The sequence below is a fragment of the Bubalus kerabau genome, chromosome 13 (genome assembly GCF_029407905.1).
Source record: "Bubalus kerabau isolate K-KA32 ecotype Philippines breed swamp buffalo chromosome 13, PCC_UOA_SB_1v2, whole genome shotgun sequence".
NCBI classification, from domain to species: Eukaryota; Metazoa; Chordata; class Mammalia; order Artiodactyla; family Bovidae; genus Bubalus; species Bubalus kerabau.
This window is the reverse complement of record NC_073636.1, coordinates 23,156,732-23,178,957: the sequence shown is the minus strand read 5'-3', so window position 1 is coordinate 23,178,957 and position 22,226 is coordinate 23,156,732. Positions and strand designations below refer to the sequence as shown.

Below are 22,226 nucleotides of genomic sequence, written 5' to 3'. Positions count from 1 at the left end.
CACCAGGCTCCTCTATCCATGGAATTTTCCAGGCAAGAACAATAGAGTGGGTTGCCATTTCCTATTCCAAGGGATCTTCCCAACCCAGGTATTGAATCTACATCACTCACGTCTCCTGCACTGACAGGCAGATGCTTTACCACTGTGCCATCTAGAATCAGCTACAAGGATATACAGTACAACACAGGGATGATAACTAATATTTTATAATAACTATAATGGAATATAACCTCTAAAAATTATGCCACTATAGTGTATATCTGTACCTATATAATACTGTATGTCAACTTAAAGTCTCTGAAAACTGTCCAAATGGCATGCGGCAGGATATTTTAACGAAGACAATCTACTAAATCTCATTAAGAACAGTGAGCGTCCTGTGGCACTTGAGCCATGATCTGTCCCCATTACCACCCTCACCCCCATGGCTCCCTGTGATGGTAGTTCCTTTCTGGCTAGTGCTGTCAAGAAGGTGAGGGCTCCCCTTCTCCCCTATCCAAGACTAGAGTTTTCTCCAAGGAGGGTCAGGTCTCCAGTGACTCTCATACCACTATTCATCCTGATAGCTCCTACTCACAGGCTCCCAACCCTAACAATAGGCCAAGATTTCCAGTGTTCTATCAGCTTGCTTGCTGAATGGAAGCTACATGCTAGGAGGGACGAGCTGGGCTACTTATACCCTTCCCTCCTGCCAGGACCTTTCAGAGTACAGGTGTCTGTCCAGCAGAAGCAGGGTGCTGTCTCCACCCCCAGCTCCAGAGAAAGCACTAGTGCAGAGGTTCTGTCCCCACAGGGAGAAGGAAGAATCATTTTCTAGAGTGACTACATTACCTAACATGCTTAATTTTTAACAAAAAATTATAAGACATGAAAAGAAAAAGTATGACTCAGTCACAGGGAAAAAAAAGGAGGCACTGGTAACTGCCTTTAAGGGGAGTCAAGATGTTGGACCTAGGCGACAAAGACCAATCAATAATCAATAGAATTCTCGAGTTTAAAACTCACTAAAAAGCACTAAACAGTAGATTTTTAGTTGGCAGTAGGGAAAGAATCAGTAACTTTAAAAACAGATCAATAGAGATTATACAATCTAAAAAAACAGATGTTTTTGATAATACCACCTAAAGAACAGTTTCAGAGAAATATGCTACACCATTAACTGCATTAACAAATGGTTAAGGAGAAAATTATGAGAGAAAAGAAAGAGACATAAACTGTATCTGAAGAAATAATAGCCGAAAACTTTCCAAATTTGATGAAAAACAATAACCAACACATCCAAAAAGCTCTGCCAACTCCATATAGGATAAACACAAACAGATCTATATTCAAATTAATGAAAGGCAAAAATAAGAAACTCTTGAAAGAAATGGGGGAAATGGCTCATCACATACAAGGAAACCTGAGGTCTTATTAGAAATAAAATGGGAGACAGAAAGCAGTGGAATAACATTTAAAACGCTCAAAGAACAAGAATCCCATATCCAGAAAAAGCTATATTGCAGAAATAAAGATAAAATAACAAGAATATTATCAGACCCCCAAAAACTGAGATACATTGTTTCCCCAAATCTGAGTAACAAAAACTACAAAAAGAAAAACCTTAAGCTAAAATCAAGTGACACTAGACAACCACTGCAATGCACATATAAAAACAAAGAACTCCAATCACTTACACCTCAATAAAGCTGAGATTTTTAAAAACACACATAGAGACCAATTTAAAAACACACAGAAAGAGTTCTGTAGGAGATGATAAAGACAGTACTTTTTTTTAACCAATAAAATCCACTGTTTGTGGATAATGAACATATTCAGAATTTTCCACTGGGTCAAAATCTCCTTTTCTCAGTGGAGTTTCTCTGTTCCAGGGCACAGTTTATCACTCTATACGTAGGAACTTAACTAAAAACAGCAAAAGAAAACTCTGGGGACTGAAGCTCAACAAGGACTCAATACATTTTTACATCACTGATGTTTCAAAACGGCACAAGGTCATTCACACAGGCGGCTGTGGACCATTACACCCTAGAAGGCAAGCACTGGCAGGAATGAACATGGACTGTGAAGGAATGGAGACTGCAGAGACACTGCGGAGCTTCCAGAGCCTCCATAAAGTGAGTCTTACCTCTTAAGAAAAACAGATATTTCTTTCTCACTTTGTTAACTTAAAAAGCAATTACCTAAAACAATGTCCATAAATTATACTGTTGGCACTATAACATATAGAAATGTAATATATGTGACAAAGACAACACAATGAAAGAGAATGGGAATAAAGCTATTCTAGAGTAAGGAAATAACATCAGATGGTAACTAGAACCCATAAGAAGAAATTAAGAGAAACAAAAATGGTAAACAGAAAAACACACACTCTATAAATATATTTGTGGGCGTCTTCTCTTAGTTTCTTTAAAACATGTAAGATTATATAGAGCAATAATTTTAACTATTTTGGGGTATGTACTATTATATAGAGACAAAATATCTATAATAGTAACAACACAAAAGTGGGGAGGAAAGAAACAAAATAAATGCCATGAATCTTTTATATCTTACTGAAGGTTAAGCAGATTCTATAAATTAAGATGAATATTATAAACCCAAGAGCAACCACTAAGAAAATAATCCAAGAAAATATAATTTAAAAGTACAATGGAAGATGTAAACCCAACCATATTAACAGCACTGAATATGAAGAGACTGATAAAGGCAGAGACTGATAAACTGGATTAAAAAAAAAAGTTCCATATGCTGCCTACAGGATACATACTTTAGGTTTGAAGACACAAGAAAGTTAAAAGTAAAAGGATGTAAAAAAGATATACCATGCAAAAGGCAACCAAACACACAGCTGAAGAGGTTCATTATATGAGATAAAAAATGGTCTTTGAGAGATTCTATAATAATAAAAAGGATGTAACAATTATAAGCATATGTATATGCAACAAACAAGAGCTTCCAAAACACATAAAGTAGAAAAAAGTGACTTGAAAGTTTTTATTTTCTCATTAAATAGCTGTTGGATTGAGAAGAGAAATTATAAAGAATTATTGAGAAAATAATCCCCAAAAACAAAAATACACCTAAATATCAAGTATGTGAACAAAGTTATAATCAGAGGCAAATTCATAGCATAAAAGTTTTCATTTTAAGTAAGGAAAAAAGTCATAGTTTGACCTAACATTTTTAATAAGAGAACCAATGTTCATATATCAAAAGGATTTAAGGCCAGATTCCAAGTCTACCTAAAAACTAGAGAGCTGAGAGAGAACATCACTCCAAATCTATTAAGAAAAAGCCATTTTAAATTTTTTAAAAATCACCACTTTTCTTGAAACTATGAAAGATTTGCAGTTGCAAAGGCAACCAATTAGCCTAAAAGGGGACGCCTTCTCCTCTTCAGCCACCTGAAAACCACAAGACATTCGGAGACTATCCAATAATAATACGGCAACAGAAGAAGATGTGGAGGAAGAGGTGCAGCTAATAAATCAGCTAAAATTTTATCAAACTGCTAAAGGCTGATTATGGGTTACTGCAATAACCAGTGGAGCCACAGACAGGAGTTAATACCCACTCACAGGCTCTATTCCATGAAGACTCACAAGAAGCTCTTAGGGAAAACTGGAAGCAAGGAGGCAAAACAACCAGAAAGAATCTCTCTTGGTTGTGCAGGCATAAAGGACAAGATTAGGTGCCACTGAGGGAAAGACATGAAATCCCACCTCTTGACCAGACACTCCTTTCAAAAGCCCTGAGCATCTGGGGGATTGGCAGCAAACCCTGTCACACTCAGGGCATGAGTAGACTCATGATGGTTAGGAAGACAGAGAAGAAAAATTACCCCTGAACAAGGCACAAGAAAAATTCCTTGACCCCAGGCTCTGTTAACGACATCATCAGAGATCTTCTCGCATTTTAGGAGAGGCAGGAAGCTTCTCCCTCACAAGTCCTTCTAGAGATGTAAAACAAAGTCAGTCAAAGGGAAGAGGCAATAAAATGGTAAAACCCTGAGGTCCAGGTATACAGAAGCCCCCTCCATGAGTCTGGACAAAAACAACAAAGAAATCAAAAGCCCAGAACATCAAATCATAAACCACAGCAATCTAGCACTAGCAGTGGGGGGGACTCAAGTGTGGCAAAAAGAAGAACACATAAAGAAACCAACCTCTGTGGCACAGAATCACCCAATACTCCAGCCCTCAACCTAAATGTATCATTAGAGGAATACAAACGGGCAGGGACACGCCAATGGGTTCAGGAAACAGATCATCAAGCCAGAAAGAGAGGTCACACAATGTCACTGTCACTGCGTTTTATTAGCCAAAGCAAGTCACAAAGCAGCCTGGATACGAGAGATAGGGTACTTAATGTTGGTGCAAACGTAAACTGATGTAGCCACTATGGAAAACATTATGGAGGTTAAAAAAAAAAAAAAATAGAGCTATCATATGAAAAGATATATGATCCCCTATGTTCTAAGCAGCACTATTTACAACAGCCAAGACATGGAAGAAACCTAAATGTCCATCAACAGATAAATAGATTAAAAAACACATGGTGTGTGGGTGTGTGTGTGTGCACAATGGAATATCAGTCATTAAAAAGAAGGAAATAACACCATGTGTGTGTGTGTGTGTGTGTGTGTACACAACGGAATATCAGTCATTAAAAAGAATGAAATAACACCATCTAGAGCAACATGGATGGACCTAGATATTATCATGCTACGTGGAATAAGTCATAAAAAAACCCAAATATATCACTTACATGTGGAATTGAAAAAAAAAAAATGATACAAATGAACTTATTTAAAAAGAGAAACAGATTCATAGACACAGAAAACAAATCGATGGTTACCAAAGGGGAATGGTGGGATAAATTTGGAATCTGAGAGTAACATATACATACTACTATATATAAAACAGGTAAACAACAAGGCCTTATTATATAGCACAGGGAACTATATTCATATCTTTAATAACCTACAATATAAAGGAATCTGAAAAAGTATATATATATATATATATTTATGTGTTATATAGATAGAACTGAATCACTTTTCTGAACACCTGAAACTAACACAACTTTGTAAATCAACTATACTTCAAGAAAAACAAAACAAACACTTCTCTTAACAGCTATCCACGTATGTATGGCTGAGTCCCTTCATTTGTTCACCTGAAAATATCACAACACTGTTAACTGGTTATACCCCAATACAAAATAAAAAATAGCTATCTACCACTAATCCTTTGGAAAAAAGATAAATGGAAGCAGGGTCAGCAATTTCTAAGTTTTCCTCTACTGTTATCTTCTTATAATTCAATGACACCGCTTTTTATGGTTGTTTTGGTTTGTTTGGTTGGTCTGTTATGATCCTTCCTAAACTTATAAACCCTCATTCCTTCATGGCCATTCAATAAATAAAAACTATTCAAGAGAATAAATTCAGGATATACATATCATCTGCCAACTACTCTCTATGGAAATTGCAGTTTTCTAAACTAAAAGCTTCTCTGACTCTAAAGAACACAAGTCTCACCCAAAAAAGATCCCAAATCCCTATGCTGTCCCAATCTTCACATTTCTTAAAAATTACTGAAAGGTAATTAAAGGCAGCATGCCATTTATGTTTTCTAACAAACTGTGTCAGTGAAACGAGGAACTGATACAAGAAAATATGAGAGGTCAAAAAATAACAAGAATCTGATGACAAATGGTTCAGAAGACACTGGCCACTCTATTTTATTGACATGTGGAAAATTTAGCAACATAAATCGACAAGGTGAATCATCTGCAAGTGGATATACTACACAGGTAAGTCTAGAAATCTTTTTATTTCCCTTCTAAATCTCACAATGTTCCAGGATTATTTATTATTCTTTGCACTGATTATGATAAATTCTCTGAACTATTATTAGCATCTTCTCTTTGCACCTATTACTCTAGTTTATGTTACTTTCTCTAAAATTATTATTTGATTCTTTCTCCCAAGGTCAAATGCCCTATTATTATGCATAGACCTTATAATAGCTTTGTGTGCCTTACTCAATTCCTTAGACAAAAATAATACCTCCTTTCATTATGTTCTATAATACTTCATTCAGCTGTTCCATTATTTGTAAACTATCATTATTATTTTCGTACACTGTAGTTATATATTTAATTGACTGAGTGTCACATGGAGATAAACTATTTGTCTTACACAACTCTCAGGATCTAGCACATGCAAAGCAGGTCCATTTTAAGTGGCCAATACATTTAAAAATAATCTCTACATTATCCTTTACCACCACACATTAAGGACTGGTAACTTCCAAGGGAGTTCCCAGGCAGTCCAGAGGTTAGGATTTGGCCCTTTCACTGCTACAGCACGAGTTCAGTCCCTGGTTGGGGAACTAAGATAACACGGGCCATGTGGCATGGCCAAAAAAATAAGGCTGATGTCTTCCAAACTCAACAAACCATTTTCCAATTGTTTCTATCATTTCAGAATTACATGTCCCCTATTAACCATACTAAATATTCATGAACTGGATATTATTGTTTTTAAGGTTTACTATACAGATCATGCAGTCGCAGAGTCAATCATGACTTAGCAACTAAACCACCACCATACAGACCAACAATCATAAAAATCCAAGAAACGTATGTAGCAACTACATTTAAGGAAAACTACAAAAAGGAATATTTGACAGGGAGAGATGCCGTACTTCTGGAAGGGGAGATTCAACATTGCAAAAAGATCAATTCTCCCCTAAAATGTTTCACTGTAACACAAATAAAATCAAAATTGTATTATTAGTCCTAATGTTCATCTAAAAAAATATATGCATGGTAATATTTGTTCTACTGTGTACCAACATATATTTAAAGCCATAGTAAATTAAAATAGTGTGCTACTAGAATAAGACTACAAAGATAGATCAGGGGTACAAAAGAAGTCAGGAAAAGTCAAGAATTTAATAATCATTCAAACAGTATTCCAAGTCACTGTGCAAAACGTAGTGCTGAAAAAGCTGACTAAACCACGCGGGAGGGGGAAAAGTTAAGACATGTATCTCAGCATATTCTAAAATTAACCTAACTGGATAGAAGATTTGTATCTAAATAATTCATTCTTTTTTCTTATACTCCCTTGAATACTTTCTATGCTCCTTGAATACTTATGTCTTTAAGCCATGAGGTGGGGTGAAGCATGGCAGCATCTATCCTGCAAAGGAAGGGACAGCCCAACTCTAGTATCAGAGCCCCAGTAGGAGTGGTTCTCATGAAAGTGTTGGGGATAGGGGTGGAAATAGTGTCAGAATGAGTTGTCGGAACCTGTGCAAAGTGAGGAAACCAACCATGGAAGGGAAAGAGGGGAGTTGTGGACTGAAGCTGAGCATTAAACCCTCAAAATGGTTTAAAAAGAAAAAAGGCAGCCATGCAGGGAATCAACAGCAACCCAGAGTGAGGTTTGAGCCTAAACAAAGTTAGGATGGCCTCTGTATTATGGGATGGCTTGTTAATAAAAGAGAATAATCAAATAAATATATTGAGGATAAAAGGTGTCAGGTTTCTCACTGTCTCACATGAGAGTCATAAAAACAAAAAGAAAATTAAAATGAACCCTGTGTTGTTGGATTAGGTTTAGGGAAATTACTAAGAAATTCCTAGGAGTTTATGGTTGGATACATAAATAGACAGACACAGAAATACATATAGATATGTGTGTATGTACATATATCCACATACTAATCAAAACTATCTATGGAACCTCATCTACTTCAAACCATAAAGAGGATATAGATGTGAATGTGTGTGTATCTCTGCATCTATACCCACTGAGAGGGCCTGAAAACAGCAACATCCTAGTAACAGTGAGCACATCTCACGTCCTCTTCCGTTTCTAAATGCAACTCTTACCTAAAAGGATTCAAAACTTCTCTGAGAAACAGTTATTCGAGGACTAAGAAAACAATGGTACAAGATGAGCCTAGAATATACCGTCACGTCAGAAGTAAAGAAGTCCTCAGAGAATGACAGAAAGAAGTCAAAAGACACAGGAGAGCCTGAAGGGATGCCACTGACCAAACCTGAGACAACATAAGCATCACAATAAATGACAGTGATGGGGAATGACCTATTAAAACAAAATAGTAACACGTAAGTCGTTACTAGTCCATACTGATATAAATAATTGGGAAGTGATGAAAGCGTCTCCTTAAAATGGAATGCCAACTGATGAATGTAAACGATGGATTTACCACCACTTGCCATCAATCATGGTAAAAGATTCATTAATCAAAGAAATAACAGTGGATGCTAAAATTAGTGAATAAAAGGCAAAAGAAACAAGGTATTTTACACACAAAGTATTTCACTATAAAATGCTTACTAATTATCATGGAAATAAAGATTAACCTCCCAGTGGACAAATCTTGCAAACACCACCTTAACCAAGTGACCAAGGTAACATCACCAGTATTGGGAAAAACTGAAATCATGTACCACCTGACAGGATGCAGTGAGAAGAACACAGCATCAACTCTGTGACATTCCTGCCAAAAACACATAATCTTAATTTAATAATGAGGAAACATTATTAAAAACCATTCTACAAATAATCTTCAGAAGTACCAAAGTTATGTAAGTCAGGAGACTTAAGGGACAAAAAGCAAACTGTGATCTTTTTGCTAGGAAAAGACTCTACTGGGAAAACAAAAAATATGAATGAAAATTAGACAAATAATGATGACACTTCTGGATTAGACAAATAACACATAAATGTTAATTTCCTGATTCTGATGGGTGTATTCTGGTCATGCAGAAGAAAGTCCTTCTTTATAGGAAATACATAGTATAAAACAGTTATACTTTAGAGAAAGATTCTGTGTAGCAACAAAGGCAGAAACAATAAAGAGTAGTTGTGTAAATTATAAAAAAAATTTTAACTTAAAACTAGAAAAAATTAACATGCTAGAATACCAAAAATAATGACAATCATAAATACAAAATAAAACTTAAAAACCAAATGTTCAATTATGGGCAAAAGCACGGACAGCAAGTATGTAAGAAAAAAGAATAATTATCTTCAGTATAAAAAACATTTTGTAAGAAAAAATTAAAACATTATAATATTAAAATGAACAAAGAGCTATTCAAGGTCAATTAACAAATATGAATAACGTTTTCTAAAAAAAACTTCAAAATATTTAATGTTATCAATATGGAAAGAAAATCATTCAAAAACTGCAATACTTTTCACTAAAAAGAATAGCAAAGATTGTCCTACTGGTAATACACAGTGCATTTAACAGGACACAAGATTATGTACAATCTCACATACCACTAACGTGATTAGTCAACTAGAAGTATTTAGTATTTGTAAAATGCAAACAAAAATAAATCTAGGAGGATCTTAATGGAAAGATTTTACAAGAGTTTTGTCCTACATTTTTCTATTTCTCTGCATTTTCCAAATAAATATTAATAATCTACATTACAAAATGTTTAATATTTTGAAATCTTGGCATTGGCTGCCATGACCCTTTCTCCACAGATGAAATAAATCAACAAGTGCCTTCAGTTAAAAATGATAATGGTATGTTTAAAAGCACAGGTGGTAATTAAAAAAATAATAATCCAATATGTAAGAGAATGAAACAATAATATAAATGTACTAAATTAAGAAAAAGATACAAGAGAAAAAAGCCAACATTAAGATTATTTTAAGGGCAAAAAAAAAAAGAATACTGTCTTGAGAGCAAAAAAATCATTTGGAGAGATGAATAAATAATATTCTGTGATAGGATTATTTTTAAAAACAGGATGTGTATCACCATAATGAAATTATGTCAAATAATGATTAATTAAAATTTAATACAGCCTTAATGTCTGAAAAAACATAAAAGTCAATAATTATTTTTTTGTTTGTTTTTCTTTAAGTCAGTAATTCTTAAAGAACAATCTGTAAGGATTAAAATGTTAGGACCTTAAATACCTAGATTAATATAAAAGGTAACATAGCTTTGCTTGTATGCATTTGTTTTATACTCCTGTGACTTTAGTAACATATTTTAATAACTGTACTTTACCACAGTAATTATATTTTTTCCAAATCAATGGAGGCATTTAAATTTTTTAATGAAGGGCTATAATAAAACAAAATTTAACAATTCCTTTACACTTACCAGTATTAAAACAAGAAGTTATATTCAAACATCAATAAAATAATATATACTGTACCTTATTATAACGATCATGTGGAACAGACTGTAAAACAATTGGTTCCATTGTAGAAACATTGGCAAACTGTACCTCTGGAATATACAGGGCACAAACCACATGAGCCCAACCTAAAAATAAGTAAGCAAAAATAATGTCATTCTCCAGTTTCAACAAAGGTTTTTAAAACATAAATTACTAACTTTCTGAACAGATCCCTTAAATGCCCATTTAAGCAAACACATAACAAAAAACATTAAAAATTCGCACTGCTGCTGCTGCTGCTGCTAAGTCACTTCAGTCATGTCCGACTATGCGCAATCCCATAGACAGCAGCCCACCAGGCTCCCCCGTCCCTAGGATTCTCCAAGCAAGAACACTGGAGTGGGTTGCCATTTCCTTCTCCAATGCATGAAAGTGAAAAGTCAAAGTGAAGTCGCTCAGTTGTGTCCGACTCTTAGCTACCCCACAGACTGCATGCAGCCCACCAGGCTCCTCCGTTCATGGGATTTTCCAGGCAAGAGTGCTAGAGTTGGGTGCCATTGCTTTCTCCGAAAATTCGCCCTACTAATACTTAAACCAATACTGATAAAAGACTCTTAGTCATTTCCGCAGTTATTGTGTGCAGTAACACAAATGAAGGGAAACTTTTTTTTTTTTGGCTGCTGCACCCATCTATCTGGGATCTCAGTTCCCGGACCAGGGACTGACTCAACCGGGGCCATGGCAGTGAAAGCCCAGAATCCTAACCACGGGGCCACCAGGGAACTCCCCAAGGGAAACACTTTAAAATTCAAATGCTGGCACTGACACATTTTATAAGAGTAAACTAAATAATTCAGATCAATACTCTGAGAACCACAGAAAAGTATGCAGTTTTACAGCTGAAAACCTAAAATAAAAACTTAAATACCTAAATGTTAAATGTCAATATTAAATTTATAACTGCTATACTAATGTTAATATTTTAAATACTAACATTCATTGTTTTACTATTTTAATATTTCACTTCAAATAATTGATCTTAAATGTTGCTTCTCTCAAGTTTTCAAAATGTGACTCAGTCAGTTCAGTTCAGTCACTCAGTCGTGTTCGATTCTTTGGGACCCCATGAATTGCAGCACGCCAGGCCTCCCTGTCCATCACCAACTCCCGGAGTTCACCCAAACTCATGTGCATCGAGTCGGTGATGCCATCCAGACATCTTATCCTCTGTCATCGCCTTGTCCTCCTGCTCCCAATCCCTCCAGGCATCAGGGTCTTTGCCAATGAGTCAACTCTTCGCATGAGGTGGCCAAGTATTGTAGTTTCAAGCCTCAGCATCAGTCCTTCCAATGAGCACCCAGTACTGGTCTCATTTAGGATGGACTCGTTGGATCTCCTTGCAGTCCAAGGGACTCTCAAGAGTCTTCTCCAACACCACAGTTCAAAAGCATCAATTCTTCGGTGCTCAACTTTCTTCACAGTCCCACTCTCACATCCACACGACCACTGGAAAAACCACAGCCTTGACTAGACGGACCTTTGTCGGTAAAGTAGTATCTCTGCTTTGTAATATGCTATCTAGGTTGGTCATAGCTTTCCTTTTAAGCAGTAAGCGTCTTTTAATTTCATGGCTGCAATCACCATCTGCAGTGATTCTGGAGCCCCCCAAAATAAAGTCTGACACTGTTTCCACTGTTTCCCCATCTATTTCCCATGAAGTAATGGGACCGGATGCCATGATCTTACTTTTCTGAATACTGAGCTTTAAGCCAACTTTTTCACTCTCCTCTTTCACTTTCATCAAGAGGCTTTTGAGTTCCTCTTCACCTTCTGCCATAAGGGTGTGTCATCTGCATATCTGAGGTTATTGATATTTCTCCCGGCAATCTTGATTCTAGCTTGTGCTTCTTCCAGCCCAGTATTTCTCAAGATGTACTCTGCATATAAGTTAATTAAGCAGGGTGACAATATACAGCTTTGACAAACTCCTTTTCCTATTTGGAACCAGTCTGTTGTTCCATGTCCAGTTCTAACTGTTGCTTCCTGACCTGCATACAGATTTCTCAAGAGGCAGGTCAGGTGGTCTGGTATTCCCATCTCTTTCAGAATTTTCCACAGTTTATTGTGATCCACACAGTCAAAGACTTTGGCATAGTCAATAAAGCAGAAATAGATGTTTTTCTGGAACTCTCTTGCTTTTTCGATGATGCAGTGGATGTTGGCAATTTGATCTCTGGTTCCTCTGCCTTTTCTAAAACCAACCTGAACATCTGGAAGTTTAAAGTTCATGGATTGCTGAAGCCTGGCTTGGAGAATTTTGAGCATTACTTTACTAGTGTGTAAAATGAGTGCAATTGTGCGGTAGTTTGAGCATTCTTTGGCATTGCCTTTCTTTGGGGTTGAAATGAAAACTGACCTTTTCCAGTCCTGTGGCCACGGCTGAGTTTTCCAAATTTGCTGGCATATTGAGTGCAGCACTTTCACAGCATCAACTTTCGGGATTTGAAATAGCTCAACTGGAATTCCATTACCTCCACTAGCTTTGTTCATAGTGACGCTTTCTAAGGCCCACTTGACTTCACATTCCAGGATGTCTGGCTCTAGGTCAGTGATCACATCATCATGATTATCTTGGTCGTGAAGATCTTTCTTGTACAGTTCTTCTGTGTATTCTTGCCACCTCTTTTTAATATCTTCTGCTTCTGTTAGGTCCATACCATTTCTGTCCTTTATCGAGCCCATCTTTGCATGAAATGTTCCCTTGCTATCTCTAATTTTCTTGAAGAGATCTCTGGTCTTTCCCATTCTGTTGTTTTCCTCTATTTCTTTGCATTGATCACAGAGGAAGGCTTTCTTATGTCTCCTTGCTATTCTTTGGAACTCTGCATTCAGATGCTTATATCTTTCCTTTTCTCCTTTGCTTTTTGCTTGTCTTTTCACAGCTATTTGTAAGGCCTCCTCAGACAGCCATTTTGCTTTTTTACATTTCTCTTCCACAGGGATGGTCTTGATACCTGTCTCCTGTACAATGTCACGAACCTCCATCCATAGTTCATCAGGCTCTCTATCAGATCTAGTCCCTTAAATCTATTTCTCACTTCCACTGTATAATCATAAGGGATTTGATTTAGGTCATACCTGAATGGTCTAGTAGTTTTCCATACTTTCTTCAATTTAAGTCTGAATTTGGCAATAAGGAGTTCATGATCTGAGCCACAGTCAACTAGCCAATCTGATCACACGGACCACAGCCTTGCCTAACTCAATCAAACTAAGCCATGCCGTGTGGGGCCACCCAAGACAGACGGGTCATGGTGGAGAGGTCTCACAGAATGTGGTCCACTGGAGAAGGGAATGGCAAACCACTTCAGAGAACCACCTTGAGAACCCCATGAACAGTATGAAAAGGCAAAATGACAGGATACTGAAAGAGGAACTCCCCAGGTTGGTAGGTGCCCAATATGCTACAGGAGATCGCTGGAGAATTAACTCCAGAAAGAATGAAGGGATGGAGCCAAAGCAAAATCAATACTCAGTTGGGGATGTGACTGGTGATAGAAGCAAGGTCCGATGCTGTGAAGAGCAATATTGCATAGGAACCTGGAACGTTAGGTCCATGAATCAAGGCAAATTGGAAGTGGTCAAACAGGAGATGTCAAGAGTGAACGTCGACATTCCTGGTTATCAGCGAACTAAAGTGGACTGCAATGGGTGAAATTTAACTCAGATGACCATTATATCTACTACTGTGGGCAGGAATCCCTTAGAAGAAATGGAGTAGCCATCATGGTCAACAAAAGTCTGAAATGCAGCACCTGGATGCAATCAAAAACGACAGAATGATCTCTGTTTGTTTCCAAGGAAAACCATTCATAATCACAGTGATTCAAGCCTATGCGCCAACCAGTAACGCTGAAGAAGCTGAAGTTGAACGGTTCTATGAAGACCTACAAGACCTTTTAGAACTAACACCCAAAAAAGATGTCCTTTTCATTATAGGGGACTGGAATGCAAAAGTAGGAAGTCAAGAAACACCTGGAGTAACAGGCAAATTTGGCCTTGGAATACGGAATGAATCAGGGCAAAGGCTAACAGAGTTTTGCCAAGAGGACACACTGGTCATAGCAAACACCCTCTTCCAACAACACAAGAGAATACTCTACACACGGACATCACCAGATGGTCAACACCAAAATCAGACTGATTATATTCTTAGCAGCCAAAGATAGAGAAGCTCTATACAGTCAGCAAAAATGTGACTAAAGAAAGGTATAATGTGACTAAAGAGCTGATGTGATAGTAAGGAATTATCAGAGCTAAATTGCAAAAGGATGGAAGTCCAGGTCCTTAAGTACAACTCTGACCACTTTGCCACGTGGGGGACATTTGCTTATTTCAAAGAAAACAGCTGAGAGTGGAAGGTACTTTTGACAAACTCAGAAGGCTCAAAGTATAGGGATCTTATGTCCCTGGACAACTAAGGGAAAAGAGGAATACTAGTTACTCCCTCACCCTCTTTCAGTGGCAAAACTAAGGGGCTGCAAGTCAGAAATGCCAATAAACTAAAAGTACAGAGGCCCTCCAAGAGCCTGCAGCTGAGCTTTGATCATCTCAAGCTCAGAAATTCAACTCATGTAATCCTAAATTATCAAGTGCCTCAGACACCAGACAGAAGCGAATATAAACCCTCTCTCCAGGAAAACAATGTCATTCATTTGGCTACAAATAATTTCTAATACGGCAAGGAGATCAAACCAGTCAATCCTAAAGGAAATCAATGCTGAATATTCATTGGAAGGACTGATTCTGAAGCTGAAGCTCCAATACTTTGGCAACCTGATGCGAAGAGCTGACTCACTGGAAAAGACCCTGATGCTGGGAAAGACTGAAGGCAGGAGGATAAGGAGAGGACAGAGGACAAGATGGTCAGATGGCATCACTGACTCAGTGGACATGAGTTTGAGCAACCTCCGCAAGATGGTGAAGGACAGGGAAGCCTGGCGTGCTTCAGTCCATGGGGCTGCAAAGAGTTTGACACGACTGAGCAACTGAACAACAACAAGTTCTAATACTAGCTCATTTTCATTTTCAGCACATTGAAAAATATGAAACACAAGAGAGATAAGACAACATGAAATGAAAAGCAGCAAAAACATGAAAATCAAAACAGATTCGTATGCTGGGGTTTCAGACACAGAGGTTTTTAAAAGTATGGTTATTATATTTAAATACACACAAAATATTAAAAATTCCATCAAAGAACTGAAAACTCTCAATCAAAAATTACAGAAGTAAAAACAAAAATTTAAAACTAGTAAATGGAATTAACAATGGCCTAGCATATCAATTGGAGAAGGCAATGGCACCCCACTCCAGTACTCTTGCCTTGAAAATCCCATGGACGGAGGCAGCCTGGTAGGCTGCAGTCCATGGGGTCGCTAGGAGTCGGACACGACTGAGCGACTTCTACTTTCACTTTTCACTTTCATGCACTGGAGAAGGAAATGGCAACCCACTCCAGTGTTCTTGCCTGGAGAATCCCAGGGACGGGGGAGCCTGGTGGACTGCCGTCTATGGGGTCGCACAGAGTCGGACATGACTGAAGTGACTTAGCAGCAGCATCAGACATATCAATAGTCAAAATGAAAATTAGAACAAAATAGGTCAGAAGAAAATACTCATAACATTAGCACAAAAGTATGAAAAAGACAAAAAGAGGACAAGAAACAAAAAGAACATAATAACAAGTTACCTAACAAGTAATTAGAGTCTCAAGAGAAATATAAAAGAAATAAGTGGTATGGAAGCAATATTTAAAATGATAATAACTAAAATCTTTCTAAAATAAAAAGATAACAAGTCACAGGTTGAATAATCACAATAAATCCCAAGGTAAATAAATATTAATATAAATCCATACACAGGCACATAATCTGTACAACTACAGAAAACCAAAAAGAAAAATACCTGAAAATAACCAAACGCAAGTTATCACCAAAAGAAAGGGATAACTAACCAAAAAAAGCCAAAAATATCTTTAAACAAATTCAAGCCAAAAAATATCTTTAAACAAATTCCCTCTAAAAGCAACACCAGACAACTTTCCTTGGGCAACAGAAAAGAGAGAAAACAAAAATGACCAAAGAAGGAAGGTCCAAGATGCATAGAAAAATGAAGCATGATAAACACACAGGTACTTCTGACAGAGTACTGGCTGATGAAACAATAATAACACCTTCTTTCACTTAAAATACAAATGACTGCTTACATCAAAAGTCTTGTAAAGTTTTCAATGTGTATAAAACATTTTACTACTAAAGACTGGGGAAGAAGCAGGTAAAAGAGATCTATACAGTTCTGAGGTTTTCTACATTTTATGTAAAGTGGTATACATAGTAGATTGAACTATTTGTATGAAACTTGTAATCCCTAGAGCAACTGCTACAGCTACATACATAAATATTAATACCTGTATATACAGAAAAGATATGGCCCAAATGGTAATCTATTTTTTTTTAAAGGCTTAAAATGTATTTTAATAAGTTCATGTTGCATTATTCATTTCTCAGAAAAACTTCAAAGGTATTAGGGACAAAATCAAACATGGTACACCAATAAAAAATGCACAGCATAACTACCTAAGATAGGCAAAGCTAAGAGCTACCGTCTGACATTCAGCATACAGCAACCCTGTTCTCAAGATTGTACTAGGCCTATCAAGAAAGCTATGAATGGCAACATCACAGACACAAAAGGGCCATTTCTGGGTTGTCCTTACCCAAGAAAAAGATGGAGGCAAGTTTAACACAAGATTTTTTAAAGATACACTAAATGAAAATCTCTAAGAGAAAATGTCTTCCTTGGGACATGAAAGGGTAATATATGGGACATAACAGAACCATATGTATGTTGTCTATGACCTCTGTGGACATGTGCCTGAATTCCCACCTGGGAGTGATTGGAACAGTGGGGCCAAGGTCATTGGGGGATGTTTGGTTTTTGTGGTATATGTGGCAGGATCTCTGGGGTGAGATAGTGCACTAAGTCGTGTCCGACTCTTGCGACCACATGGACTGTAGCCTACCAGGCTCCTCTGTCTATGGGATTCTCCAGGCAAGAATAATGGAGTGGGTTGCCATTTCCTTCTCCACCAAATGGTAATCTAGTAACATTAAATTTAAATGGAATTAACTGTATTATTAAATGGATTAAAATACAATGCTAAAAACATTCATAAAATCACAAATAAAGAAGAAAAGAGGGAACAGAGAATAATAAAAAAAGAAAAATCAAGGTTAAGAAGAAATAATAGGAGACTAGTCAAGATGGAATAACAAGGACCACATTTATGCTCCTGCATGTAACAGTGCATATCCCCCCAACTCAAAAATTTTAAAAAGGGACAAAATAATTTAGACAATGTTTCTCAAGACACTTGAGTTTCCCCTGTGGCTCAGCTGGTAAAGAACCCGCCTGCAATGTGGGAGACCTGGGTTCAATCCCTGGGTTGGGAAAGATCCCCTGGAGAAGGTAAAGGCTACCCACTCCAGTATTCTGGCCTGGAGAATTCCATGGACTCTATAGTCAATGGGGTCGCAAAGAGTCGGACACAACTGAAGCAAATGAGCACACGTCAGCAAAAATGGGGGAGCAGGCAGCTCCAAAGGCACTTTCCACCACAGAAACATCAAAAAGTCAAGCAAAAACTGTAAGAACCAATTTCAAAGATTCTGGAAAAAAGAATGAAAGGCTTGCAGCAACCAAATGAATGCTAGGTCAGAAAAAAAGAAAAAAAGCTTAAAAACTGTGGGAAAGTGCAGAATTCTCTCGCTGTCCAGTGGTTACAAGTAGGTGCTCCGACTGCCGGAGGTCTGGGTTCAATCCTTGGTCAGGGAACTAAGATCCTGCAAGGGGCAAAAAAGCCAGCAAAAAAAAAAGTAAGAAAGCTTTGGGAATTCTTACTTTCCCTTGACCCCTGCCACCCTGGATTCAGCAGAAGTCTTCAAGAGAGCACCTTGAAGACCCAGTAAACAACCCCAGCTCCAGTTTCTGAAGGAACAGAGGAGACTTCATTTGCAAATAATTGGGCTTCCCTATTTTAAAATGCCTGTGGGCTACTGAAGAACTAACACATCTTATTCTTTTGACAAGCTCAGAACTCACACAGGGCAGAAAACTGGAGGGTATTTCTCAAATCACTGTATGGCAGGCAAACCAAAAAAAAAAAAAAAAAAGGCACAGATGCCTGGGGCAAAAGATTATGGTTCACAAACATGCCAAGAGCCCAAGAGGAAAACCTGGGACAAATTTTCTCTTGGAAACTGGGAGCGCTGAAAAGTATCTGTGCATTCCAGGTAATTTAGACAGCACCACATGCCCAGGGCAGGATGCATCTTCGTAAAAGACCTGATGAGATGCTAAACTTTAATCACTGATATATACTCCTGGTACAGGGCAAGCAGGAAGCAGAACTCTAAGCAGACTGGCTGGCCACTGAAGGAAAGATCCCAGCAGAGAGTCAATCCACAAACACTGGAGAGTTGTTTCTTCTCTTTTTTTTTTTTGAACCCCTCTCCCTTCTCACTTCTACTGCACATTATCTTAGCACCTAGTATTCAAGCAAGTCTTTGCCAAAACACTAGTTGAACACAAGCTACAAAAACAGACTTTAGAAATCAAAGTGACAAAGAAAGCACACTTAAAAAAAAAAAAACCTATATAGAAAACCACTTAAAAGGCAAGTAACACCAAGCAACAAAATTAAACCATGAGTAAAGACCCTACCTTCCAGAGTGGACATAGTCAGTATGTCCAGTTTTCAAGAAAAAGTTACAGAGGATATAAAGAAAAAGAGCATATAGCCCATTCACGGGAGAATTTAACAGAATTTGTCCCTGCAGAAGCACAGACATTAAATGCAGACTTTAAATCACTGTCTTGCTGCTGCTGCTGCTAGAGAATCTGATCCAGCAGGTGTTGGGATGGACCCAGGGACCTAGATTTGATCAACCTCACTGCTGCTGCTGCTAAGTCGCTTCAGTTGTGTCCGACTCTGTGCGACCCCATAGACGGCAGCCCACCAGGCCCTCCCATCCCTGGGATTCTCCAGGCAAGAACACTGGAGTGGGTTGCCATTCCCTTCTCCAATGCATGAAAGTGAAAAGTCAAAGTGAAGTCGCGCAGTTGTGTCTGACTCTTCGCGACCCCCATGGACTACAGCCTACCAGGCTCCTCCACCCATGGGATTTTCCGGGCAAGAGTACTGGAGTGGGGTGCCATTGCCTTCTAAAGGAAAGCAAGGACAAGAAACCTAAGGAAACCAGGACAATGAAGTTTCAACAAAGAGAGAGTCAATACAGAGCCATTTTAAAAAGGAACCAAACACAAACACTGATGCTTAAAATTATAACCAGAATGAAAAATACACTAGAGGGTCTCAACAATAGATCTGAGTACGGAGCAAAAAAACTCAGTCAACTTAAAGGTAGACCAACTGAAACATTAGATGAAGACATGAATCTACACATTCAAGAGGTTCAAGAAACCACCAGAATAAACATAACGAGATCTGCATTGAGATAAAATAATAAATCACTGCTAAAAGCCAAGGAAAAAGAATCTTTGAGAAGAAACCTGTTACATACAAGGAATCCTCAGTAAGATTAAACAATAAATTTCTCATCAAATTCAACAGGGGCCATTAGTGTGTGTACAATGACATTTTTAAATTTCTGGAAGAAAAAACTTGTCACTTAAGAATTCCATATTGAGCAAAATTATCCTTCAACTATGGAAAAAGACACACATCCCAATGAAACACAAGGTCAGGGAATCTGTTGCTAAGAGACTTGCCCCACATGAATCTGGAGAAGGGTTTCTTCTGGCTAACCAAAAAAATACTGTTATTTAATCACTGTGTCTGACTGTGACACCATGGACTGCAGCCCACCAGGCTCCTCTGTCCATGGGATTTCCCAGGAAACAATACTGTAGTGGGTTGCCATTTCCTTCTCCCAGGAATCTTCCGGACCAAGGGATCAAACCCATGTTTCCCTGCATTGGCAGGCAGATTCTTTACCACTGAACCACTAGGGACACCCCTGGTAAAGTTGAAACACAGGTAAAAATTAAAGGCAACATTATAATAGTTTTGAATTGTAACTCATTATCTTTCCTACATGGTTTAACATCTACTTCTGCATCACTGATTACACTAAAGTCTTTGACTGTGTGTGGATCACAACAAACTGTGCGCAATTCTTAAAGAGATGGGAATACCAGACCACCTGACCTGCCTCCTGAAAAATCTGTATGGAGGTCAAGAAGCAACAGTTAGAACCAGACGCGTAACAACAGACTGATTCCAATTTGGGGAAGAGGCACGTCAAGGCTATGTATTGCCACCCTGCTTATTTAACTTATATGCAGAGTACATCATGCGAAATGCTGGGCTGAATGAAGCAAAGCTGAAATTAAGACTGCAGGGAGAAATATCAATAACCTAAGATATGCAGATGACACCACCCTTATAGCAGAAAGCAAAGAGGAACTAAAGAGCCTCTTGATGAAGATGAAAGAGGAAAGTGAAAAACCTGGCTTACGACTCAACATTCAAAAAACTAAGGGCTTCCCTTGTGACTCAGATGGTAAAGAATCTGCATGCAATGTGAGAGACCTGGGTTCAATTCCTGGGTTGGGAAGATCTCTGGAGAAGGGAAAGGCTACCCCCTCCAGTATTCTGGCCTGTAGAATTCCATGAACTGTACAGTCCATGCAGTTGCAAAGAGTCGGACATGACTGAGTGACTTTCACTAAAATGGAAAAAAAAAAAAAAACCAACACCTAAGATCATGGCATCTGATCCCATCACTTCATGGCAAATAGATGGGGAAACAATGGAAACATTGAGAGACTTTATTTTCTTGGGCTCCAAAATCACTGCAGATGGTGACTGCAGCCATGAAATTAAAAGATGCTTGCTCCTTGGAAGGAAAGCTATGACAAACCTAGACAGCACATTAAAAAGCAGACACATTACTTTACCGACAAAGGTCCATATAGTCAAAGCTATGGTTCTTCCAGTAGTAGTCATGTATGGATGTGAGAGCTGGACTATAAAGAGAGCTGAGCACTGAAGAAGTGATGCTTTTGAACTGTGGTGTTGGAGAAGACTCCTGAGAGCCCCTGGGACTGCAAGGAGATCAAACTAGTCAATCCTAAAGGAAATCAACCCTGAATATCCATTGGAAGGACTGATACTGAAGCTGAAGCTCCAACACTTTGGCCCCATGTGAAGAGCCAACTCACTGGAAAAGACTGATGCTGGGAAAGACTGAAGGCAGGAGGAGAAGGGGAAGACAGAGGACGAGATGGTTGGATGGCATCACCAACTCAATGGACATGAGTTTGAGCAGGCTCCAAGAGCTGGTGAAGGACAGGAAAGCCTGGCGTGCTGCAGTCCATAGCGGTCAGAAAGAGTCAGACACAACTGAGCAACTGAACAACAAAATAGTTTAAAAGATAAATGCATGACACAAATTTTGAAAAAACAACAGAAAGGTTGTGGGGTGTAGATGTATAGGAGCAGAATATTTGCATGCTATTGAAGCTAAGTTGGTATCAGTTCAAACAAAGGAATTATAATAAATTTAGGATAACTGTAATCTTCATGGAAAGCAGCAAGGACATACAGCTGGCCCTTGAAAAACACAAGTTTAAACACTGCAGGTCCACTTAAAAGTAAGTTTTCCATAGTAAATACTACTACAGTTCTACATCATCCAGAGTTGTTTGAATCCATGGATGTAGAACCTTGGATATAGAGGAATCACGTATATATTTGGAGGACCAACTATACATTATATTTGGACAAAGTGTAGGCTAATAGCTGCCCAGGTTGAAGGTACTGAGGGCAAATGAGACGTGAATGTTACAGTGCATAGTTCTGGCCTGATAAAAATTCTAATTGTGATAATGGTGGCACAAGTCTTTGAATACTGTAAAAACCATTGAATTACATGCTTTAA

At 38.1% G+C, this 22,226-nt stretch overlaps 1 protein-coding gene across 7 annotated transcripts in view; it reads right to left on the bottom strand.

Moving 5' to 3' along the window:
- The window catches only part of MLLT10 (MLLT10 histone lysine methyltransferase DOT1L cofactor), a 212,590-nt gene that overhangs the window by 121,298 nt on the left and 69,066 nt on the right, over positions 1 to 22,226 (bottom strand). For all 7 annotated transcript variants that reach the window (XR_008701429.1, XR_008701428.1, XM_055543773.1 and 4 more), the window contains exon 5: positions 10,237 to 10,346. Coding sequence is in view for 5 of the 7 variants with exons in the window: in XM_055543773.1 (XP_055399748.1) it covers positions 10,237 to 10,346 (110 nt within the window). In the remaining 2 variants the exon portion in view is untranslated. The remainder of the gene's footprint in view (positions 1 to 10,236; positions 10,347 to 22,226) is intronic.